Source organism: Coturnix japonica, chromosome 19, assembly GCF_054131305.1.
Source record: "Coturnix japonica strain WE chromosome 19, WE-NBRP24, whole genome shotgun sequence".
In the NCBI taxonomy this organism is placed as follows: domain Eukaryota; kingdom Metazoa; phylum Chordata; class Aves; order Galliformes; family Phasianidae; genus Coturnix; species Coturnix japonica.
Window position 1 is genome coordinate 1,972,874 of NC_140681.1, and position 23,869 is coordinate 1,996,742.

Genomic DNA, 23,869 nt, shown 5'->3' on the forward strand with positions numbered 1-23,869 from the left:
CAGCGGCTCCCTGCTGTGCGTCATGGGCTGGGCCCTGCGGCCAGCAAGAGCCAGCTGCTGCCTCTGCTCCTGCAGCAGTGCCTGCGGCTGCTGGCTGTTTTTTTCCTACTGTACAAATGAGGGCAGAAGATAACATCTCTTGAGAAAAACCTCTGACAGTTTCCAGTCTCTAAGTGAAAATCAAAGCTTCTCGAGCATTTCAAAACACAGCATCTCTTGCCTTTACCTCCCTTATTTTGCAGAGTGTGCATTTGTTAAAATCTGGCTGTCTCCTGGCCACATCTTTGCCACCTGCTGTCTTCTGTGCTGCTGACCAGCCCACTGCTCAGGCGGCTGCTGTGCAGCTGCAGAGAGCAATCCTGGGGTCTCCATGGGGGATGCAGTGGTGCAGCATGTTGGAGCTGGCCTGAGCTGGGACCAGAACCCACACACAGCAGCACCTGAGAAACAAAGAAGATTGGTGTCTGAGAGCTTCCAGCGCAGGAGCTGTGGGCAAACAGGCAGAACTTTAGGTGGGCAGTGGTTATGTGGGCAGTGCAACGAGGTAGGGCTGCGTACAGGGTCTGTTGCAGCTGGGTTTGTCTGCTCCATGCTTGGAATGGTAACAAACTAGTAATTAAATAATACCCTCTTCTGCTTTTCCTGGCCAATTTGAGGCAGCAGTAATATCTTACATGTGCAGTGACTGTTGTTGCCATCTAGAATGTGTTACCTAAGCTCTATATTAAGCACCTGCCTCATGCTATCCTTTGGCTCTGATATGTGGGAGAGCTGTGGAGGGAAGCAGGTGGCAGGGAAGCCGTGTGTGTTGTATAATGGTGTGACGTCTGAGCATGTTTTTGTCGTTCTCCACCACAGATGATGAGAAAAGCCCTATGGCTCCAGGGCATGATTTCAGAGAAATGGAAGTTCACTGGAAAAATGGAGCTGGAAATTATGCAAGGAGCCTGGGAGTGCAGCTTGGTCTTCCCTGCCTAAGAAATCTCAGGAAGGAGATCAGCATGGTGTTGCAGTGTGTAGTTAAAAAAGTGAACAAGGGGGACCCTTCTCTTGAGTGTAGTGTCTGACTCAGTTGGTAGAGCAGAAAATTTGCTTCTGTAGCATCTTGCTGCTTTTACAGCGCTGTGATCTGCTGAGGATGGCATTTCTCAAGTTGCTTCCCGTCTCCAATGGCTGCTCCCTTTGTTTGAGCTGTTCATGTGGCTGAAGGATCGGTGAGCCCTCTGTGTTGGGCTGCTGCCCAGCAGTGTGTGAGAACCCCCTTCTCAATAAGTGATCTCACTTGCTGAAATCTCAGTTTATACAATTTACAAAACCAGAGTAGGTGGGAGAGCAAGGAGTGTTTTTTAGCTCAAGGAAACTGCATCCCTTCCCTGCCATAGAGCTGAGGAAAGCTCAAGTTTTGGATACAAAGCCTGCACAAAAATGCAGGCTGTTGCAATATAAAGCACATCAAGGTGCTGGAACCACAGAGCTGGAGAAAGCTGGATGCTTCTGTTTCGAGTACCTTCTCCAGTCTTTGACCTGGTAGCAGTGCATGTGACCCTGGTGATAAAGTGTAATTCCAGAAAAGGCACCGAGCTGCTGACTATTTTAGTGTCTTCAGATCTTTTGTTGTTCTTGTGCTTTTCTCACTGTTTAACTCAGTTTGGGTTTTGTGCTTCTGCTTGATGGCTGACCTTTTGTTGCTGCTTATAAAACCCTCGCAGTCCTTGGGGGCTGCAGATACACAGGATGCAAGTCAGTCGGAGCAGGCTGCTCAGGGCAGAGTTATTGCTTCAGCCAGTCCATGCCCTCTGTCTGGCTTGGAGCCCACATCAGCATTTGTCAGACCGCTCTGTGAGCTTCTTAACTCACTGACCTGGCAGAAATCTAACAAAGTCAGATTAAAAATCTAACAAACAGAAGCTGGGTGGTTTGGATAGCTTCCTGCCAGGTCAGTGAGTTAAAGCTGCTTATGGCACAGCCCTGCTTTCCATGGCAGCCAGCCAGTCGGTCCGCTTGGGTGTGGGGTGCTGCAGGCTGCAGCTGCTTTGACCCTCTCTGGGCAATCCCAGGAGCTCACTGCTCCCAGCAGTGGTGCTGATGTGCAGCCTGGGCCTCCTTCTAAAGCTGCCAGATATGGCAGAGGGCTGATTCACACCAACTAATTTTCTGAACACTAGAATGAGTGGCTGCTGTGGCCATGAGGGTACCACTGCAGCACAAAGCAGGACATGTCCCAATCTGTAGCAGAGCAGCTCGGGACACCAAGAAAAGGCAGCAAGAGGCAGAGAGTTGTGCTGGAGAACCTCAGTGCACATGCAGTGCAGGCAGCTTGTTGCTGCTTGCTGGGCACCCTGGCTTTTCCATGTGTGCAGTGCGACAGCAGCATGCAAGTAAAACCCAGCAGTTCTCTGAGGATGGGGGCAGCCAGAGGTGGTTTTCACTGCAGGAGGGATTGCAGGACAGAAAGTCAGGCTGCACAGCCAAGCAGGGAGAAGGCCTGGGGCTCCTTTGGGCAGTGTGGCTCTGGCAGCTTGCTTCTGTTGCCACAATTCCGAGGCAAGGGGCGAGGCTCTCATTCTGTGCCCTGGGTGCCAGCGTCCCAGGCAGCCAGTGGCTGGGTCTGCAGAGCTGGGCTCTTGCTGCTCTCTGGTGTTCTGCAGTTTCAGAATCCTCAGGTGCATGGTCTGCAGGGCCTGGGGCTGCTGGCAGCTTCCCTGGCATCACTGTCCCCTGAGCTGCCCTTCAGCACAGTAGTCCCAGCAGTGTGGGCTGAGCAGAGGCTTGTGGGCTGCAACAGGGAGAGGGATGCCAGCTGGGGAGTGAAGGGCACTCTGTGACTGTGGAAAAGGAACTGCTTTCATGATACTATGGACAGACAGATGGACAGATGACACTGAGCCTCCATTACTGTGCAGCAACATTACCTAATGAGATGAGATCTTGTGCACGGTGCCAAACACTTCACATGTCTGTACAAAAGCAACCTGTTCCTGGCAGTGGTTGTGGAAAGACAGAGGTCTGACAAAGTTGCTGACATGGATAGAGCAGCAGTGGTGAAATGTGGATGAGATACTTGCTGCTGGTGGTCCCATAGCACAGCCAGTACATGTAATGCTGAGGCTGCTTCTTCTCTCTCTGCAGGAACATGACATTGAGACAGCTTTTGGAGTGGTCCATGTCACCATGCGAGGCACACCCAAGGGGAACAGACCTGTCATCCTCACATACCATGACATTGGCCTCAACCGTAAGCCCTTGCATTCCCAGGACTCTGGGAAGTGTTTGTTTGTGATTGTACTTGTTTTATCATTTGAATGTGGGGAACACTGGGACTGGCGCATAGCTGAGATAGGACGGATTATTCCAGGGTGCAAAGATAAAGGTCTGCCCAGGGAGGTTGTGGATGCCCCATCCTTGGAGGTGTTCAAGACCAGGTTGGATGGGGCCCTGGGCAACCTGATCTAGTAAATGTGTATGTTTGGTGGCCCTGCTAGGCAGAGGGGTTGGAACTACATTATCCTTGAGGTCCCTTCCAACCCGGGTCATTCTGTGATTCTGCTTGAGGGGCATGGCCCTGTCCTCCAACAGCCCTCAATAGATGGGGTTGGAGTGGAAGTGGATCCACCATGCTACAGGGCTCTGGCTGACTTGGAGCACTGTTTGATAAAGCTGCTCACCTTGAGTTTGCCGTGAGTTATCCATTCCCCTGAACAGTGTGAGGGGAGCATGTCCCTTCTATAAAGCTTCAGAAGTGCTATAATGTCTGTAGTGGGCTCAGCTGCTTTTTCCTACCAGTTCCACCCTACATTTGCTGTTACATTCACATAGATGCTCCTCAGTATGCACTGTGAGTGCCCAAGCACTACAAGGCATGCGTGCTGGCTGTTGTTTGCCTGCTGTGCCCTCAGTCATGGCAGTTATTTTGCTAGGACTCGTTTGCATGCAGTCAGTGGGGCAGAGCAGCACTGTCACCCGGCATCCCCTGCCCCACAGGCTTAGTTAGCATGGAGGTTGGGCCCATGCAGGCGCGTGCCATGATGTTTGGATGACAGTTAAAATTCTTCAGGGAATGCCTCATGTCTTTTATTTTCCTTTTCTTTTGCAGACAAGTCCTGTTTCAATGCATTCTTTAACTTTGAAGACATGCAGGAGATCACTCACCATTTTGCTGTGTGCCATGTGGATGCGCCAGGCCAACAGGAAGGAGCCCCCCCCTTCCCATCTGGGTACGAGCTCAGTGGAGATGCTTATAGTTCCAGACATGGATGCAGTCCGGGCTCTGGTAGAACCTAGTTTGAGCCAACTGGGACTGCTCAGGCTGGGTATGGTGGGAGGCAGCTTTCAGGAGCAGAGGAAGTAGGAAGATGAGAAAGCTTCCAGAGGGATTTGCAAGGGACTCCTGCTGCTATGGCCCTCACTAGTGGTGAGCACTGGCACCAGCTCCATAACTTGAGCACACTGCAGTCTAGCTGGCATTCCTTGCTCTGTCTGTCCATCCTCCCACAGATGCCTGACTGCCTAAATAGAACTTTCTGTTAGTCTTGCTTTGAGGGCTGGGATCCATGTTGCTGCCTGGACTACAGTATCATTGTAGAATAATCACCTATATTGGGTAGAATTGGGAAGTGACCTCTGATGAGCTGTGTTTGATTTTAGCCTCTCTTGGTTTTCAGGTACCAGTATCCCACTATGGATGAACTGGCTGAAATGTTGCCTGCAGTTCTGACACACCTAAAGTAAGTCTGAAAAGAACCAGTTGGTTGCAACCATTCCAGCACCTCCCTCTGTCAATGCTTGAAATATCTGGTATGCCCACTGAGTTGTCCCAAAGGGCCTGAGCACCTCCTAACCTGTGTAACTCTGTCTGGTTCTTATGCTGAGATCATTGTCTGCCACATGAGATGACTTATGGCCGCTGAATCATTGCTGGATCATTTTGAAAATGAACCATAAGTGAACAGCTGGATACAGAGGAGGGGAAAAGCTTTGCCTTTTGGGATGTTTCAGCTATGAGTTTAAATTAGTCTTACTGATGGTAAAATGCCTGTATTTCAGCCTGAAAAGCTTCATTGGGATTGGGCTGGGAGCTGGCGCATATGTCCTCAGCAGGTGTGCTGTAAGTATCTCTTCATTCCTTGTGGCTTATATGAGCTGGGGTCTTTACTTAACAAACAGACTACTTGTGGGGCACGGGCAAGGTAGCAATAATTACAGCAGGCATGCAGGGAGCTCTGCGAGAGCTTCTCCAAATCAAGTTGGTTAAATTGAAGCTATGTCAGGTATGGAAAGATATTAATGTGATGTCTTTGAGTCAGCAGAGGCCATCCTGTCTGCTAGAAATGTGAAGCTCAAGAATGATCGGTTGTAAACAAAACACTGAAGGTAGCAGTGTCTTTACGAATACCCTCTGACTGCACTACTGTGGGAGCACCAAGTGGTTGGTCTGATGATGTGCTGTGGACTAGCACAGGTGATGTGTGCTTTTTCAGTGAAAAGGAAGAGAATTTAACACACCACCTTTAGCAAAGGAGTACATTGCCTTTATGTTCTTACTTACTTGACATTTTTCTCTGGTGGAGTACTTGTGAGTATATGAAATCAGTGGACATGGCCCAGGAATTTACCTGAGTCAGTTAGGGATAGTTTTAAAAGCAGTCACTGCACTGTGACCTTCTCAGTAAAGTTTGCTTGAATTTGATGAGTGCAGAGTGTTGCTCATGGTTTAGGCCACTTATTGCTTCTTAAAGCTGCGTGTAGCTGCCCCTCCTCCAAAAACATCTGCTTCCCGTTTCCTGGAGTCAGGATTTTGTTAGGGGAGAACCTAGTTCAGTAAACCTAGTTCAGAGAACCTAGTCACTGGTGTTTGCTCTGACTCTTACTTTTTGTATCTTTTGTAATGACTAGTCTTAATAAAGAAATCACTCAAACGTGTGGCTCAGTGAAATTTCAGAAAGCCCTTGTCATGCTGTGCGGATTGTAAACCATTTGCTTCTGGTGCTCACCTGTGCACTGCAACAAAGCAGTTGTTTTTCGCAGCCTTTGAGTGAGCCTAGAACTTGAAGCTTTCCGCTTCTGTTTGATGGGTTTTGTGTTCACAAGCAGTTCCTGAAGTATTTGAGACTGTAGGGTTCAGGGATGGCAGGATGGAGCGGGAGGAGGGGCATTTTGCCTTGCCTTCCTCTTGCAAGAAACTTCTCAGCTGAAGCACCTCCCAGTGTGGCTTAAGCCATCCTTCTGAGTGTGCTTGTGCTCTTCCCACAGCTCAGCCACCCAGACCTGGTGGAGGGACTGGTGCTTATTAATGTTGATCCATGTGCAAAAGGCTGGATTGACTGGGCAGCATCCAAGGTGAGAATTTCCAGCCCCTACATACTTTCTCTCCATAGTGCTTAATGAACAGTATGTAGAGTAAGAAAAGGACTGAGTACAGGAATTTTATGGCCCAAACTGCAAGATCTCATTTCTTTCCCTGCTGTGTTCTTGGTTTGGGTGTAGCAAGACCTACACCATAGAAGCATGAGTGGGCATGATCATGTGTGAGTGAGTAATCCTGGTACACAACAGGAAGATGAGTTGCTGCTGAGCACTGATCTTTCCTCTGATTTAGTACTTGTGCTTTCAGGATTCATCTAGCGGAGTCTGAGTGAGTCTTTTAATAATTCTGTTACTCTGGCTACCTATGGTTGTTCAAAATTTCCATATTTCTGGAGAGCTGTCTGTTGTGTGTGCTTCTTTGGAGCCTTGGGGGTCCATCCCAAACCTCAGGCATTTGTTTCTCATATCCCTTGAAAAGTTTTCTTTGTTATTCTCTTTACTCTGAGGAGCTGCTTTGAAAGTTTTAATGAAACAGCATTTTCCAGTACTCTGCCTCATTCATTCTCACTCTTCAGTTTTCAGGCTGGACAACCAACATAGTTGATATTGTCTTGGCACATCACTTTGGACATGTAAGTAACCAACAGGTGTTAATGTTGCCCCTGCAGCCACATATGGACCTCTAACTTCTGGATGTACCTGCTCTGAAGAAACCCTGGTCCATCAGACAAGGGTTACTATAGACAGTGGTATCTTCTCTATGTGGCAAGTTTGCACCAGGATTTTGCATGCTGAGGGGAACAGGTACATCCTCACTATTGCACTGATCTGGCTGTCTCCAGACTCCAGATGTGGCAAAGAAAGCAGTGCCCCATACCATCAGTGCTGCAGAACATCTTCCTTTGAGCTGCTCAGGGAGGTGTCTGCAGAAACACATGGCAGACAGTACTGTGTAGCCAGTGTGGAGGTATTTGGTCTGTAGACAGAGGACAGATTGGTTGGGGATTGACAGGGGTTATTGTATGTGTCCAGAACTGCTGCATTCTCCTCTTCCCCTTCAGTTACAGCAGAGTCAAAATAGCCCCTTTGGAAGACTGGCTACAACAGTGCCTTCCATTTGGGGTTTGCTAGCTCCCAGTCAGCAAGCTTGCTGGGAAATGGAAAGGGTCCGTGCCTCATGCACATAACATGTGACCTGCAACAAGTCAATCCTTAACCTGAAGACCCTGTGCTATCACACATCAGCAATGAAAGGAGGCACTTGGCCTCCTCCTGCTTTGAGCACATAGTTTTCTTATCCCTTCCTTATGTATAGTGCTTCCCCTCCTATTGGAATGCAGTTTTTTCACTGAATTGGGTGTTTGGATGAGATTTTCCTTTGGTCCCAGTCTTGGCACTTGCCTCTAAAGCTTTGCTTCTTTAACACTAAATGTAAGTAGAAAACCTTCCTAGAGCAGGATGGTTTGTACCTTTATAAGCATTGCTGAGGCTTAGGAGCTGGCTTATGCCATCTGAAGATACCTTTATACACCTGCAGCAGCACGTGTACTGCCATTTGTAAAAGTGTGATCACATTACCAAAACATTGTACCATTGCACTAGCATTCCGTTCCACTCGATGCAGCCAAGATACCAGTGCAGCCTGGAGTCACTGCCCTGTGGGCTGAGGAGTGTGTATGAAGACAGTTCAGTGCTGCAGCGTTTATATGAATATAATTTCTTATGAATTATTTTTACATGTGAAAAAAGATGTGTTCCTTATCTTTCAGTTCTTTTGCTTTTATACAGGAGGAGCTGCAGGCAAATCTAGATTTGATCCAAACATACCGGCTTCATATTGCACAGGACATTAACCAAGATAACCTTCAGCTGTTCCTCACCTCATACAACAGGTACAGGATACTTCTTTGCCTGTTAGATTCGGAATTGTTCCTATACCCATCCTGCTCAGTAGATTTGTTACAATATATATTATTCTACTGGAGATTTTTCTGTGGAAAGCTATGTCCTAAGTGTAGCTCTTCAGCAGTTAACAGAAGCCAAGCTCACTCTTGCCTTTCAGACCTCTTAGATCTTCTGTCAGTGCATACAGCAAATTTGCCACAGATCCCATTTTCTGGCAATGGTTACTGGGGCTCGAGCTCATGGCGTGACACAGGGAGTGGTTTTCTGTTGCTGGGGTGCTGGAGCCAGCACACATGATTGTTTTGGATGTCCCCACTGTAAGCCTCTGCTGATCTGATGTATTGTTCTGCTTTGTCCTCCAGTCGCAGAGACCTGGAAATTGAGAGACCGGTGATTGGTGTCAATGAAAATACAGCAAAAACACTCAAGTAAGTTACTGTTAAGCAGCCTGGTTGGTTACCACGCAGTCCCTTCAACAGAAAAGATGTTACTTTTTCTTAGCAAGAGCCCCTCTAGCTCAAGTGCTGGGAAGCCAGTCACAAGCTTTGGTGCAGTCCTGTCAGCCAGAGAGGCAGAGAGGTGTCTGGAAGCCCTTTCAGTAAGAACATGATGAGATTCCCCAGAATGTGAGCTCAGGGGAGTAACATGTAACTGTAACTCCACCCAGCAGTCCCTGTATTTGCTGAATCTTACTTTGATTATTTTGCATGAAGAATTAGGCAGGTTTTCGTTTGCTGCTGCTGCTGCCTGTGTGCCCCTGTCCCTGCTCTGCCCCAAAAAGTTACCTGCATGATTCTTATAGAGGTGGCAATGAAGGCATGGACAGCATGTGGCAGTTCCCACCTTGGCAGTGCTTCATCAATCACAGAGCAGATATTCTGTGCAGTGTCCAGCTGAGAAGGGACAGACACTGGAGAATTAGTGGTTACCAGTGCAGGGGATGTATAAATAAATTTTCAAGTTCCAAGCAAGAAAGCAAAGTGGGAAACCACCTCTGGTGTGTAGAGCACATTGAAGGCTGCAAATTGCAGTACTGAGGCAGGATGCCTGGGCTGGGCTAGAGACTGCTGCACAGGTTCTGTCATGTGGACTTCTGCTCCTGTTAGTTCCAGCAGATGCTTTAGGCATCCACAGACAAACCCTCTAGATCTTGGTTAACCTGAAAGAGATGGATTTCCCTGCTTGGTCCCTGCTCTGTCGTGCAGTTGCCCACCACAGAGCACTACCCACTGAAGTGACTGATGGGGATCTGCAAACTCATTTCCTGTGAAAGCTGTGGTCTCTTTGCTTATAGACTGCCTTACAGGCCCTCAGGTTCCCAGCCCTTGAAGGCACTTGACTAGATCTGAGGTCTGATACACTTAGTACAAGTTTTGCCATCTGGTCCATCAGGGTCTCTAAACCTGTCTCATCTGTAAATGAACAATACATATGTAAACTTGCAGCCACTTGATCTGTGGCCTCCTGCACATGTTTTAGACATTCATTGTTAACTCTTCTTGAATTACAGCATGTACCAAAAATGAACATGAAATTGCAGATTTGCCAACAGAGTCTTTAATGTTGTATTTTTCAATATAAGTTCCCAGCATCTTTTATGTTTCTTTAATAAATGTGAACCAAAAAAGGTGCTGACCAGTAGTTAGCCTCAGAGGCATTACACTCTGTTGGATGAGGTCATTCTTAAATTGCTAACATTCAGGCATTCATTCCAGAGAGCACACTCCCTCTGCTGTCTGGGAGGGTGCTTCTACCAACCCGAGGTCCGTATTTTAACACATGTGCAGCAGCAGTGATAGTTGGTGTGCATGGAGGGGATGTGCAAGCCATGGAGGAGGATTTGGTGAAAACAGCCGTGCTGTGTTGACATGGGGGATTTTGGTTAGCATTGATAACTTTGCATAAGGCTGTTGGTACGCAGACCTCAGCCTTCTCAGAAGTCCCTTGGAAGCAATGTAGGTAATGTTTCTGTTTGGGGTTTTACCAGGTGCCCTGCCTTGCTAGTGGTTGGTGACAACTCGCCTGCCGTGGAAGCAGTGGTACGTATGCACAAACACTTCCTTCACATGATATTAAACCCAGAGAACATTTAGCAAACCAGTCTTACCCAGCAGTGCTTTCACCTTGCCCAGAACTAGCCACAAAAAGTCTCTCTTTGTCCAAAGCTCTTTTTTACCCCCACAGCTACTGAAAACTCTCAGCCATTGATGGGAGAGCTGAGGCTGAGGAGACCTGACAGCCTGCAGGGCTGCTCTGCTCTGAGTAATAAGAGTCCTTGTGCCCCACATGTCTCACTTTGCAAGCATTACAGACCCCTCTCAGGAACTCATATGTTTCCCTGAGATCTTCCAGGGTGCTGCCTGGAGTTCAGTTTTCAATTCATGAGTTGCTGTTCTCTTGCTGTTGTGCTGGGGCTACTCGAGGTTTAAAGAGAAGCCACTGTGGGGAGAAACATAGAGTTCTGCAAGAACATTGTGTCAACAGCCAGTAGCTTCTCCTTCCTGTTGTTATCTGTGAAGTCACCAATAACCACTTCCTTCCCAGCACGATTACAGATGTGGCATGGCCCAGCGCAGAGGGGTTGTGGTGCCTCCTGCTAAAGCAGGAGATTGTGTGGAGGCCAAGGCCTTGTGAACAAGGGGAGTTTCCATAAGAAACTTGGAGGAATTTTCTAAAGCAGTAGCTTGGACCTGAGAGCTGTGCATGGAGAACTGCTGCAGGGCCTTCTCTGGTCATGGCCTCCTGCCTTTTCACCAGTCTGGAATGTACAAAAATCAGACTTTCTCAAAGTTTCACCTTTGCTGGGAAGATGTCCCTAAGGATTCTCATTGCCTCCCAGCTACAGCTGACAGAGGGGATAGGGTCTTCTGGATCTCCTGCTCTAGAGCTGCTGTTCCTATAGGTCCCCACTTATTCGCTGTTGACAGCAGGACTACACAGAGGAGGTGACCATTGCCTCCTTGCCTGCCTGGGGAATTACGATCTCCCTCTGTGCTGTGAGGTTCAGAAGTCTGTTTCCCTTCCAGTCTTGCTGTTAGAGCCCAGGGGAGTCAGATTTTGGGGATGCTTTCCCATTAATTCACATCCCCATCTCTCAGAACACTGATGTTCTATTGGCACAAGGTTCACTTGGATTAGAAGACCTACCTTTCCTCCCTGCATCTTCGTTCATTATTCCTTTCCTACCTACTATCTACTTCCTTTCTGGCCCTGGAGAAGCTCCCATTGCTGAAGAAATTCATTGCCTCTGGTGGTACAGCTTCCCCACATTTTTCACCTGACTCTTCAAGTTTTCTATGTTATATTATATACCTGTTTCTTCCTTTTATTTTAGGTTGAATGCAATTCACGTCTTGACCCAACCAAAACTACCTTTCTGAAGGTGAGTGCTATTCCAGAATCACCCCAGCCTGCACAAAGATGTTTTTTGTGCTGAGCCAGCACCTCTTGTATGTGTGTGCATTCCATGTGTTCATGAGTATGGGCTGAAGTTGCATGGTACTGCAGCATCCAGGATGCTGAGTTCCTTCAGCAGCAAGCCCCCAGAAGACAGCACCAGGTCTTGCTTTGGCTTTAGAGGTGAAATGTTAAAAAGGTGCCTAGCGTGGCAGTGCAGCCCGGTGGGGTGGGTGGAGCTGGCCCAGTCCTGTAGTTGACCTGGGGTGGGATGAAGACTCAGCATCCTTTTGTTTCCCTGCAGATGGCTGACTGCGGGGGACTGCCCCAGGTGGTTCAGGTGAGAAACACCTCCAGTTTTTCTGTGGGATTTGATTTGTACAGAGCCCTCTGCTTTGCTCACACTAAAGCCTCACTTTCTGTTTCCACAGCCTGGCAAGCTGACTGAAGCCTTCAAGTACTTTGTGCAGGGAATGGGCTACAGTAAGTGGCAAACAGTTTTCTGGTTTGGGGCAGGTTTATTCTGAGGGGAACTCAGCCTTTCTGGTCCATCTGAGCCCATTGGCATCTGTGTCCCCACTCATAAGTTAGTGTGATTGCCAGGACATCCATCCATGCTGGAAAATCAGCTACTGCTGACGAGTTGGTAAACTAGAATCGTTCCCCGATGTGTGTTTAATCTGCACCGCCCTTTTTGGTTGGTTGCTGGTGTTGATAAAATGTTGTAAATTGATATTTGTCACAGTTAGGAGCAGTGTGCTTACAAGGACAGCGAAATGTCAGAAACCTTCTGTGCCAGTTTCTCCAAAGGGGGAGGAGTTAACACAGCCTCATGCTTGGGATGGGTACCTGAGAGTTCTGCCCTGTGGCTCCTCCCTGTGTGGGGAAATAGAAAACATCAATTCCTGAGTGTGTCAGGCTGAGACCTCACTTGCCCTTGGTATTCCAGAGACTGAGAACTTCAGGAGAAGAGCTCTGTGGTGCACTTCATCAACTCTGCCTCCATCATAGGCCCATTGGCGCAGCTCTGCCTTGCCAGGGGCCGGGGCTAGAAGGTCCCTTCTGTTGATGGCAGACCTTCAAAAGCTGGAGTTAGAGGAGGGCTGGTTCCGATGACTGAGTTAAGCGCAGAGCATGGGCACTGTGATGCTCCTATTGGCTCGCATGTGGCCAGAGATTTTTTGCCAGCTCATGGGTGTCAGGGCTCAAATAGAGCTGTGTGTAGCTGGCATGAGCATACTGGGACAGTCTTATTCTCTGAGCCTTGTCCAGAAGAACCTGACCCTTTAGAGGAAGATGCAGTGTGAGAAGGGCCTGTTAATCTTACAAGCTTGAGAACATTTCCACGTTCAAGTCTCTTGTGCTCCAAGTGCCAGTAGAGTCAGCAAATGCTGTCATCAGAGCGGGAGTTTGGGAGTCAGATCTCTTGCCAACAGGATGTGTAGCACAGGGGGAAGATGAGTGGTCATTTTCTACTTGTGGAATTTGCAACTAGTCCCGGAGCTGTTCTACCAGCTTTGGTTGGCAGGACTGTGCAGGAGTGCTGAGCGTGGGCCAGCAGGTCCTCCCCTGAGCAGAGTGATGGCTCGGCAGCTTGTCACCCCTACAGCTGCACAGACCAACTCTCCAACAGCTTTTCTTGTTTCTTCTGTGCATTGGCTGAAGTGGTTGGACCTACCCATGCTGACGCTGCAGGTAGAAAGTAAAGCCTTGCTTGTAGCTGGGCGTCTGATGATACCAACTGTAGGAAAGGCAAGAATTCCTGTTCGGCATTCAGAACCGCACAGTAATAGTGCAGTTTCCCCACTTCAGGAAAATGTTGTCTCTGCTGTGCAGTTGTGTGCTCAGTGGTGGGGAGGTGAGGTCACCAGGTGTGCTGCAGCTTCCAGCTGATGTACCTGGAGAGGTTTGGGCCAGGTAGATTTTTGGTGAGATGCTCGTTAGCAGCTGTTTTCTCCCATAGTGGGAGCTGCAGCGTAGTGTGTGAGCTGGGAATGGAAGGGAAGGCAGGCGGGGATCCCACGAGCAGTGCAGCTGGTCATCACGCTCTTCAACTAATTGGCTCTTTCCTGTATTCATCCCTCTCCTTGTCTCGTGTTGTTTCCAGTCCCTTATGTGCAGCTCAGCCACCTAAGCACTGAGTCAGGTACCTTCAACTGTGCATCTGCCTTGGCCCAAGTCTGTGTACTGAGTTGAATGATTCTTCGGGTGCCTTGCTCCGTCTCAGCATGTCCTGCTGGCCTGCTCTGGGCTAGGCTGATCCATCATACAACGTGTTTGTTATGGTTTTTCCACCTTTCATTTGTATTTTGTTGATTGTTGCATGATTTCAGTTCCGTGGTTTTCTAGAGTGATGAGACTGACTTTCAAAAGGTCATTTGTACAACGGCTGCCTTGGTTTGCACACACTCACCATGACTGCGCCTGCAAATGATCAGTTACCCTTCTGGCATTTGCTCACCTTGGACCTTTTGAAATTGGGCCTTAAACATCTTGCTTTAGACGTGCAAAGTTGTAATTCTGGCATTGAAGAGTGAGTTTTCCTGAGGGTACAGCTCTTTCTGTGCTTACCCAGCAACACATACTTGGGTGACCATGGTACTTGCTCTGAGCCTGTGAACTTAGTCCTTTTGTGAGCCCCATTTTCTCTTGTTCTCTCTTGCAGTGCCAGCAGCCAGTATGACCAGGCTGATGCGCTCCCGTACTCACTCCTCATCTAGCGTGGGCTCTGGGGAGAGCATCCGCAGCCGCTCTCACATCAGCAGCCATGGCGATGGCAGTGCTGGAACCACCCCAGATGGAATTGATCTCCAGGACGCACCTCAAACCATGGAAGTATCCTGTTAAGCAGGAGCCCCTCTTCTGGATTCAGACAATTCCACTCGCCCCACTGAACCCACTCAGAATCCAGCATTTCATACAACGTGGCATTAAACTGTTCTCTCTAACTTGTGCATGCCCATCTGAGCTGCCACCTCCTTAGTAGTCTGTACTTGGCATTACTTTGGTCCTTTCTGTATGCCCTTGGTATCAGAGCCTCTTTACAACCCGTTTAACGTTCTGCAGTCTTAGTAAATCACATTACTGTACATGTTGATGCCATCTCCTGTCTGTGCTGTATATCAATGCAGATGACAGCCATCGTCTCCCCTGTTCGTTTATATATAATTTCTGTGGCTTTGTGAGGTTTTAGAATTGCTTTCTAGTTGTGCTTCTGCTAAAGGACCCTTGTGGTGCAGTTGGAATGGCATCTGCGGGACACGGGAAAGCAAGGCCATGATGATTTGATGCTTGAGGCACTGGAGGCAGAGCTGTGCCTGGAGCACGGAGCCCACCAGGAGGTCTTGGTGTTCCCAGGACTCGTGGCCTGCCAAGCAGCTGTGGGAAAACCAGCAGTCAGAAATACTGCCGTGGTCCCATGTCTGTGTATGTGTTAAGAAGGAGCAGTGATTTCTTACCCGAGCCTCCCGAAAGGGCAAAGCAATTAACAAGTGAATGTACACTAACCGAGGTGCGCTGTTCATCAGAATACAAGGGATTAAAGTGCAGCAGCTCTGGCCCCCGGGCTGCCCCTCCTACAGGGAGCCCAGTGCAGTGAAGGCACAGTCGCTGTTCTGCCCTGGCACAGGGGGAATCTTTAGCATCAGGTAGGCTGTGAAATGGGCAGCAGTGCTCCTCACCACTCAGAGATGCCCAAATCTCCTGCACTGCCAATTCTGCCTCTCGCTGCTGCCATCCCCGGGCAAGGTATCTGCACAGGGACTTCGCTGAGGCTCAAGCAATGCCAGTGAATGTCAACGACTGCTGTGAGCCGTGTCCGCGTGACTCAGGCCAGCAGTGGAGCAGTGAATGCCTTTGTGCAGGTACTGCTTATTGTCTTCGTGGAATTCACAGTTCTGCTGCCTTTTTGCATCTGTCTGGGTCTCAGGGAGCAGGAGGGAAATGCTGCAGTGTGCCAGGGTCTGGCTGCTAATGGGAGGAAAGGGATGAGTGGGCAGGACGAGCAAAACATCTGTACTTAGCAGGTGAGCAGTCCTGACTCACTGGGAGGCAGCTCCCCCGAGGGTCACGTTGTGTTCTGCTCCATTTCAGGTAGGGAATGGGACCGGGAAAGCTCTGCCTGAGGGGGACTTTGTACCAGTTATTAAATAAAGCTACAACTGAGTTTCATTGTTACGCTGCCTGCTCACCTTGTTTCTCTTTCAGGGCCCGTACTGCTGCCGGCTCTGACTGCGGGGCACGGCCCGTCCCGGCAGCGCCGTCCTGGGGCTGTCCTCGGGCTGGGATGTGTGCGGGCAGCGCTGCGGTTTGTGCCGGGCTACAGACAGGAACTTCCAGCTCTGACCCTGATCTTGGGCTGGCGCTTTGCCACCCGGGTTGTCCGCCCTGCCGACATTGTGCTGCCGGGACAAGGCAGTGGGTGCTGCAGGGCGCGGTGTGAGCGCACCCAGCCAGGTGTGCAGTGCAGTGAGAACAGCCTTCAGCTTCTGCCTCTCAGATCCAGTTTCTGCTCTCAAGATGACGGTTTGTGCTCAGTTTGAAGCTGTTGGTCTCAGGTTCGTTCTGGTGCTGCAGCTCTGCCCGGGGGGGGGGGGGCGGTTCACACCTGGGGAACTGCACTGAGATGCAGCGTTTGTACAGACTTGAAGGCCAGAAACAGCGAGAGCTGTGCGGGCTGCTGGGGGGGGGACGGGCCGAGCCCTCGGGTGCCAGGTGAAATTAATTAATCGCTGCTAATTGCAACTGCTGAGTGCGTTAAGGGGAGCTGCAGCAAGTGTCACTGCCGGGTGGCTGCACCGAGGGCGGCGGCACGTAGAAGTGATTCCTCCTCGAGTTCCCTTATGAAAATACAGAGCGAAGGGAACACAAACACAGCATCAAAATGGCAACGAAATGAGTCAGAGGAAACAAACCCCACCGCGGGGCTGCGCGGGGCGCTGGTGGGATGGAGCCCAGCGGAGCAAACGGGGGAGATTCGGCAATTTGAGCGGGAGGTGAGGAAGGGGGAGCTTCGTTGCCGGGCTCCGCGGGGCCGAGCGGTGGATCCCGGTCCGAGCCGCCCCTTCCCTGCGCTGCCGGGCACCGCTCCGGGCCGGGGCAGCCGGGAGGCGCAGCCGCTGAGCTGCTCGTTGTGCGCGCACCGCGGGCCGCGCTCCGGCCCTTTCGTTCTGGGGGTGGAGAAGGGCGGCCGTCCGCGGGGCCTTTCAAGACACAGCAGCGATACCGGGCACGGCTTCGAGGAGGAAGTCGGGGTGACCACAGCAGCTCCTTCCCCCCGGCACAGCTGCTACCGCAGCTCCTGGAGCGACCGATAGCGGTGTGTGCGGAGCTTCTGCTCTGCCGCACCTGAGGCTGCAAAGAGATCCCGGGTCACGGCGTGTCCCGGACCGACCCGTGGGTTCCTCTCCGTTCTTCGGTCGCAGCACCGGAGGGGCCACGCGCCGCATCAGCTCAGCGCTCAGCGCTCAGTCCGGCCCCGTTTGGCGGCCGCTTTCGTGCTCTCTGTTCTTCCGTGCGCACTTCACACCGACACGGCGGTTTGCGATTGACCAGAAGCCGTCAGAGCAGCACGACCTGCGGCAGGATGTGAGCGCGGCCGGGGGCAGAGAGCGGCGCCGGGAGCGGCGGGACCCGTCCGCGCTTTGCCGACGGCCGCGCCGGAGCGAGAAGGAGAATCCCGCTCAGCCGCGTCCGTCGCAGCCGCAGCCGCAGCCGCAGGTGTCCCGGCGGAGCGAGGCCTCGTCCCTTCGCCCCGCTGCGCGCCGCGCCCAAACGCCGGGATGCTCGGAGCCCGCCCGGCCCTGAGGAGCCCGGCGCGATGGCGGTGAGCGGCAGGTGGGAGGGTGACCCCGGCCGGGTGGCAGCGGGGAGCTCGGGGGTCGGGTCACGCGCGGCTTCGGCTGCGCCTCCCCACGGGCGAGGAGCCCACGTGCGGCGCTGCGCGCGGAAGGGAAGCGGGCCGCGCTGTTCCGCTCGGCGCTGGCGGCTCCGAGCACCGGGCGGCCCGACGGCCCCGGCACGGCCCGGCACGGGGTTGGGTGGCGGCGCTGAGCGCGGCTCCAGGCGGGGCCCTGAGGCCGTCCGTCTCCGGGGCTCCCCGCCCGCCGCGGCCGCAGCTCCCCGGGGGCCGTTCCGGGGCCGAGGCCGTTTCCTCGAAGGGCTCCCGGGGGAGATCGTCCCCGTCCCGGAGTTCCGCGCGTCCCGCCCGGCTCGGAGCCGCCGTGCCGGGGATGGGACGCTGACTCTGCTCTGGGATGGGAGCCCGCAGCCCTGAGCCCGGTGTGGGCACCGTGTGCTGCGCGCGGCTGCGGGTCCCGGCCCCTCTGCTCTCTGCCACGGGTGCAGTCGGGCCGGGCCGAGCCCCGTCCTTCCCTTCCAGCCGGTAGGGCCCGCGGGCGGGGGCTGCGCGCTGCCGGCTCAGTGCGGCGAGGAATGGGGATCCTGCCCAGCCGGGAGAAGCCGCTCAGCGCCGCACCGTTGGCCGTCATCCCCGCGCCGTCCCCGCTGCCCACACAGGCGGCCCCGGGCGGATTCCAGGCGCTGGCTCTCTGCGATTTCCCCTCCGGCGCGGGCGCTGCGCTGAGGATGGGCGAGCAGCTCCGCGTCCTCTCTGAGTAAGTCCGGCACCGAGCGGGCACTGCTGGCGCCCATCCGCGGGGATCCCCCCCCAACAGCAGCAGGACATCGCGTCCCAATTCCCCGCAGGGATGGGGAGTGGTGGCTGGTGGCATCGCAGGTGTCGGGCAAGGAGTGCCTCGTACCCAGCAGCTGCGTGGCCAAAGTGCGGCACAGGTGGGTGTCAGCCCGGGGTGACGTGGGGGCAGAGCCGGGGGGCGCAGCCAGGACACCCCGAACTCGTGGGCCGTCCCAAAGACAAACCGCAGCCGCTGCTCGTCCAGGCCCGCTGCTGGCACTGGAGCTGAGCTCAGGGACGTGGCAGCGGCGTCCCAGTCGCACCGCCCCACACCTGCGGCCTGGAGCCGCATCGGCCGCGGGCGTTTCTGCGGGGCCGCCCACCTGTCCCCGTCTCCGTCCCCGGGAGGCGCCGCAGCTCTCAGCGCCGACCCCGCCCGCTGCCGTGCAGGTGGTTGTACGAGGGCGTCAGCCGGGAGAAAGCGGAGGAGCTGCTGCTGCAGCCGGGAAACCACAGCGGAGCCTTCCTGATCCGAGAGAGTCAGACCCGGAGAGGTGAGCGCAGCGCCGGGGGGTTGGGACGGGCAGCCACGGGGTGAGCGGGGTCGGGCACGGGCAGGAGCATCAGCAGCGCCGTGTGACACCGGACGGAGCTGAGCCCCTGGGAGCGCCACGGAACCTACGGTCGGGCCCGGCCCCGCGCGCCCTCCTCAGTGTGAGGAGCTTCCCAGCCCCTCCGCAGCACGTGCCCAGAGCCGGCACAGCGCGGGGCTGCTCTGACACCGCACCTGGCGGCACCGGGCCGCCCCGCGCGGCCGCTTCCTGCTGCTGCTGCTCTGCTCGGTGCTGCGCCTCTTCCTCCACCGAAGGGCCCCCACAAACCGGCTTCCTGCAGCTGCTGGTTAAGCGCAGAGGCTCAGCCTCAGAGCTGAAAGGGGCCCAGCTCGTGGGAGCCCCACAGCAACCACGAGGGGACCCTGCTGGGCACCCCCCCATGCTGGGCCCTTCTTCTGGCAGCTCTGCCGCCCTGCGCTCCCACCGCTGCCGTCCGGGCGCTGTGGCAGCTCGGGGAGGGGAACCCCGGGCAGAGCCCGTCCTGGCAGCCCCGTGTCCCTGCGGTGGGCAGCCGGCAGCGTGCGCTGTGTGGATGGCACCGGGCTCCTCCCGATAAAAGCGAGGCTGCTGGGGCCGGACGCTGAGCGGGGCTGCAGGCAGCTCAGCCCATCCCACATCCCCGCAGGCGGTTTCTCGCTGTCGGTGCGGCGCACTGAGCTCCCCTCGTGGGATGCAGTCACTCATTACCGCATCCACCGCCTGGAGAACGGCTGGCTCTACATCTCACCCCGCCTCACCTTCCCCAGCCTGCACGACCTCGTGGAGCACTACAGCGGTAAGGAGCCGCACTCGGGGCGGCCGCGGGTCGGTGCAGCCCCGCGCTGACGCCGCCGACCCCACGCAGAGAGCGGGGAGGGTTTGTGCTGCACCCTCAGGGCGCCCTGCGCGATGCAGGTGGCGAAGGCAGCGCCAGCCCCGGCCCGGCCCGCAGTGGTGAAGAAGCCGATGCTCAGCTGGGACAAAATCGACAGGTGTGGGCAGCTGTGGGGCTGTGGTCCCGCTGGGGCCGGGAGCCGCTCTCTGCTCTGACCGCCCCCGTCTGCCCCACAGCTCCGTCCTGCTCTCAGAGGCCGCGGCACCGCCAGGGGAGGAGGATTCCTCCCCCATCAGCCAGGGCCTGCGGGAAGCCATCAGCTCCTACCTGCTGCTGACGGACAGTGCGGACCCAGAGATGGGACTTGGGGGGAAGGAGGAAAAGAGCAGCTGAGGGCACACACAGACCTGCCCACAGCCCCTCCACACACACACGCTGGGCCCACGTAGAGGCGCAGCCCTGCAGCTCCAGGACCCACAGCGCATCCACGTGGGGCTCTAAGTAGCACAGAGCCTGGGCCCCTCGGAGCCCCACGGCAGCGGCCCTTACCCCACAGAGATGGGTCTAAAGCTTTAACTCATCCATTAAACAGAACCTTGCAGGACAAACAGCATCACCCGTTTGTAATGTCTTAATTAAGGGTTATTGGGGGGGGGGGGAGAGGAGGAACTTCAGCACCATGACGCTGAGCGCATGGAACAGCCCTGCAGCTCGGGCAGCCTTCACTATAACCAAAGTTCTGTGGGAGGACTGACCCAATTTGAGGACCATGCGGGAGAAGGGACGGCTTAGCAGCACCAACCCCCCAGCAGCAGACATGGCTGACAGCAGCCCCATTGCACCCAGTGGTGGCACAGATCCTGGAAACCTCCTCTCTTCCCTTTCTGAGCTCACAGAGGTCGCTGTGGCAGAACCCGACCCGTTTCCTGCCCCCGACACGCTCGGCTCTCCCCATTTTCATGTTGGGCAGCCTCAGCTCACTTCACTCTCTCAGTTCCCCCCATGCAGCCACAGCTGGGGGCTGCCTGGAGGCCCCACTCTGCTCCGCCCCTTTGCCCCCATCTGCTGCTGCTGGGGTGAGACACCTCCCCCCCCCCCCAATTTTCAATACCTGAATAGGACGCTCCAGGCAGAGGAGCTGCACTGCACACTGCACACCATTCACACATCAGCTCTGGGCTTTGAGCAGCTTCGACCACAGACAGAAATCCAAAGTTACTTTATTGAACCATTAATTGACACAAAGGCGGCACTACGAGTTAACCAACAGAGCCTATTTATTGATTCCAAACATTGAGATACACAAGTTTTCAAGTTTTGCAAATATTGCTCCGAAGCAAAATCCTATTTACAGCCCCTCAGCTCTAATAGTGCATCAACAAAGACAAATACGCATCCACAGTGCAATGTTTGCTCATCTCATCGAGGCTCCGCGCCGCGTTCATTGACCAGTGACTGAGAACACAAAGTGACCCGCCAGGCCCAACCAACGGCCCAGGGTATGAAATAACGATGTGAAAACTGACAAAAATGGGGACAAGATGAACCCAAAGCACAATGGAGAACCTGTCCTGAACGTGAGAAGTGCCAGGATACTGCCAAGAAATACTACCAGTCTTTCCCTGCGAGGGCTTTTCCCCTGTTTGTGCTGCAGGACAACCAGCCCAGGATGTGCGTCCTCACAGCCAGTACAGCAGCAGAGCCGCTCTCTCCCGTCTCCTCAATGCTGCCCTAAGCAAAAACCAACTGTGCAGCCACCACTGACAATGAATGCACAGAAAGCAGCTGCTGGGAAAGAAGCTCAGCTCCAAAACCGCCCCAAGCAGAGCCATGGGGCTGCAGTGATGCTCGTCCCCCAGACCCGCTGCAACTCTCAGACAGGGGTTCCCCTTCCCTGCCCTTCTCCTGACAGCCCCACAGCCACTCACAGCCCTCCTGCCCATGCTGCTCTGCCCTATGGCAGCTGGGAGAGCCCAGCGCTGTGCTTCACCTTCAGAGGGTGACGTGAGACTTGGACACCTCATAGGCTTTATTCCAACTGCGCTACAGTAGTTCACTGCTCTGCTGCGTACTGTTCTACTGCACCAATCTGTACTGTGAAACAGAGACTAACTATTCCCTGACATGACTTGGCACAAAGCTGCAGTGACTGCCCAGAGGAGCCCTAAAAGCCTCCATCTTCCACAGGGACTGATTAAAACTCCCCATGAAGAGCAGCTTCAATCCCACCTCATCGCTACCATCACACAGCGCAGCTCTTTCAGGGCACCCTCGCCATGGAAAAACACCTTCACTGTTCTGTACAGTGACCCCAGCTGTGCTTGGGAAGGAAAGTGAAGCTGCGGTGCTGCTGACGGAGCACTGATCCACAGCAGAAAGGCTCCTGGTGCCCCTGGTACAGCACAGCAATGCACAGCACTGCATCAAGGGCAGCACAACGCACCTGAATCCACACAGCACCTTCCCCTCGCTTCATAGAGTAATACAACCCAGGACATTAAAACATAAGGTAGAAAAGGGAAGTCGTGAACACACACCGTTAAGATAACAACCCACTCACTGCCTCTCAGGACAGTACCTCATGCATAGATTGAGGCTTTATTTACACGAATATAAAAAAACTGATTCCCAAAACCGCACATTCATAGCAAGTCTTTACAATGAACACGTTCTGAGTGCTGAAAAGGTCTACATTTCAAAACAGAACCGGAATGGCAACTATTAACAAACGGGAGAAGGCCCCACGACGCCCATGGCAGCCCTCGCCCCTCTGCCGTGCAGCACAGCCCCACAGCACAGAGCTCAGCAGGAGGGTCAGCCCCGCAGCACCGTGTGAGCGACACGGCCAGCAGCTGAAAAATCCCTCATCGTGAATGTGCCACCCTGCCCCACAGCCTCCCACTACCCCACAGCCTCCTGCTGCCCCACTCGCTGTGGCAGACGCAGCTTGGGCTCCTCTCATCCCTCCATGTGGCAGCCCAGAGCTGGGAGCTGCGCGTTCATACTTGGTAGGTCTGAAAAACATTATTACATTTCCTAATGATTAAATACCGTGTGCATTACGCATAAACCAGGAGGAGTAAAACATGACACAAGTCACTGAAACTATGCAAAGTTATCTACAACCTCTGTCAACAGGACATTTTTGGCTCTCAGAACTCCGTTCTTTAGTGGCACAACTGGAGTCAATTCTATTATGAGAAGTCTACCGCTTCCACGAGCAACTTGTAAGGAGTGAAACTTGGAGTATAATTTAATCAACCGACACCCAACCTTTGAAGACAACAGCATTAACCTCTTCCGTATCGTCACAATTGCCCAGTAACCCCGGAATTATGAGATAAAATAACCTTTTGGCTGTCCTTTGAACAGCGCCTCTTCACCAATCCCTGAAGTCAATCCGCACCACATGCAGCCAGCATTGCCAACTCCACTGAAACACACAGAGCTCTCCCATGACGCTCCAACGCCGCGCTTTGTAGCAGTCCCAGCGCTCTCCAGTCTCACGTGGAGCAGCACAGCGCGATCTGCTGCACCTTGCTGAGGTCCGTGATCAGCTGCTTTATGCAGTGCTTCAGCTGTGGGAGGCGGGCGAGCGGCTCAGGCGGCTCCAACTCCCCCGTGTAATCCAGCCAGCTCTCCAGAACTGCCAAGGGAAACAAACGGGACTCCTTCAGTTCCCACAGACCCCTCTGAGCCACAAAACGAGTTATTTACTTCCATTGTCCATGGAGGCAAAGATTTAACAATGCTGTGAGACACCAGAAAGTGACTCCTCCTCTCCGCCATTAGGAAGAGCTTTTGATACTAAACAACCAATTCAGCATTTAAGGGAAATTTTAAAGGACAAAGCCCAGATATTCCCAGGAGAAAGCAGTGAGACAACACCACATGGTGCTAGAAAGATCATCCTATTGGAATGGAATGCCTTAAGATGGGATCTAAACAGAACTGACTGGTAATATAAACATACATATAAATATAATATAAATAATTGCAATCTCTGAGGCAATCAGCTCCAGTGCAGGCACCCTCTGCAGGGAAGCAGGGGATGTGGTGTGCAAGGGGGGGGGGGGGGGGGAGGGGGGGCATCTTGAAAAAAAGGAGTGCCCAGGGCAGGAAGAAGCCGTGGCACGATCAGAAAGAGATGACCAAACTGCTGTCACAGAAATGTGGTGGGACAAATTGCACAGCTGGAGCACC

The 23,869-nt window shown here is 53.4% G+C and overlaps 3 protein-coding genes across 45 annotated transcripts in view; 2 read left to right on the top strand and 1 right to left on the bottom strand.

Moving 5' to 3' along the window:
* Positions 1–15,780, top strand: part of NDRG3 (NDRG family member 3) — a 50,158-nt gene extending 34,378 nt beyond the window's left edge. For 6 of the 11 annotated variants that reach the window (XM_085519493.1, XM_085519492.1, XM_085519495.1 and 3 more), the window contains exons 4-16: positions 3,130–3,235; positions 4,094–4,214; positions 4,662–4,724; positions 5,044–5,104; positions 6,250–6,336; positions 6,879–6,935; positions 8,092–8,195; positions 8,571–8,636; positions 10,196–10,247; positions 11,543–11,590; positions 11,909–11,944; positions 12,036–12,087; positions 14,270–15,780. In XM_085519493.1, the coding sequence (XP_085375619.1) occupies positions 3,130–3,235; positions 4,094–4,214; positions 4,662–4,724; positions 5,044–5,104; positions 6,250–6,336; positions 6,879–6,935; positions 8,092–8,195; positions 8,571–8,636; positions 10,196–10,247; positions 11,543–11,590; positions 11,909–11,944; positions 12,036–12,087; positions 14,270–14,451 (1,035 nt within the window). In that variant the 3' untranslated portion in view covers positions 14,452–15,780. Of the gene's footprint in view, positions 1–3,129; positions 3,236–4,093; positions 4,215–4,661; positions 4,725–5,043; positions 5,105–6,249; positions 6,337–6,878; positions 6,936–8,091; positions 8,196–8,570; positions 8,637–10,195; positions 10,248–11,542; positions 11,591–11,908; positions 11,945–12,035; positions 12,088–13,711; positions 13,751–14,269 lie in introns of all 11 variants that reach the window. The other 5 variants (XM_032448632.2, XM_015881320.2, XM_085519489.1 and 2 more) reach the window with 1 other exon arrangement.
* A 243-nt stretch (positions 15,781–16,023) lies between these two features.
* Positions 16,024–20,279, top strand: SLA2 (Src like adaptor 2). Of its 5 annotated transcripts, none has more exons than XM_085519499.1 (7): positions 16,024–16,160; positions 17,984–18,218; positions 18,310–18,396; positions 18,689–18,792; positions 19,478–19,627; positions 19,697–19,823; positions 19,903–20,279. In XM_085519499.1, exons 2-7 carry the CDS (start codon positions 18,037–18,039, stop codon positions 20,057–20,059), a joined length of 807 nt encoding a protein of 268 aa, XP_085375625.1. In that variant the 5' UTR covers positions 16,024–16,160; positions 17,984–18,036; the 3' UTR covers positions 20,060–20,279. The 5 variants fall into 5 exon arrangements, with proteins under 5 accessions (XP_085375625.1, XP_085375624.1, XP_085375623.1 ...); XM_085519498.1 differs by lacking the exon at positions 16,024–16,160 and adding an exon at positions 16,463–16,598; XM_085519497.1 differs by lacking the exon at positions 16,024–16,160 and adding an exon at positions 16,676–17,439.
* A 640-nt stretch (positions 20,280–20,919) lies between these two features.
* Positions 20,920–23,869, bottom strand: part of PHF20 (PHD finger protein 20) — a 60,225-nt gene continuing 57,275 nt past the window's right edge. For all 29 annotated transcript variants that reach the window (XR_014935735.1, XM_085519485.1, XM_085519482.1 and 26 more), the window contains one exon: positions 20,920–23,312. Coding sequence is in view for 28 of the 29 variants with exons in the window: in XM_085519485.1 (XP_085375611.1) it covers positions 23,170–23,312 (143 nt within the window). In the remaining variant the exon portion in view is untranslated. The remainder of the gene's footprint in view (positions 23,313–23,869) is intronic.

Excerpts from the sequence above, each read along its gene's own strand:
- SLA2 (XM_085519499.1), top strand. The coding sequence starts at position 18,037 with ATGGGGATCCTGCCCAGCCGGGAGAAGCCGCTCAGCGCCGCACCGTTG. Across the intron at positions 18,219-18,309 it reads CAGCTCCGCGTCCTCTCTGA|GGATGGGGAGTGGTGGCTGG; the intron begins GTAAGTCCGGCA and ends AATTCCCCGCAG. Across the intron at positions 19,628-19,696 it reads CCTCGTGGAGCACTACAGCG|AGAGCGGGGAGGGTTTGTGC; the intron begins GTAAGGAGCCGC and ends GACCCCACGCAG.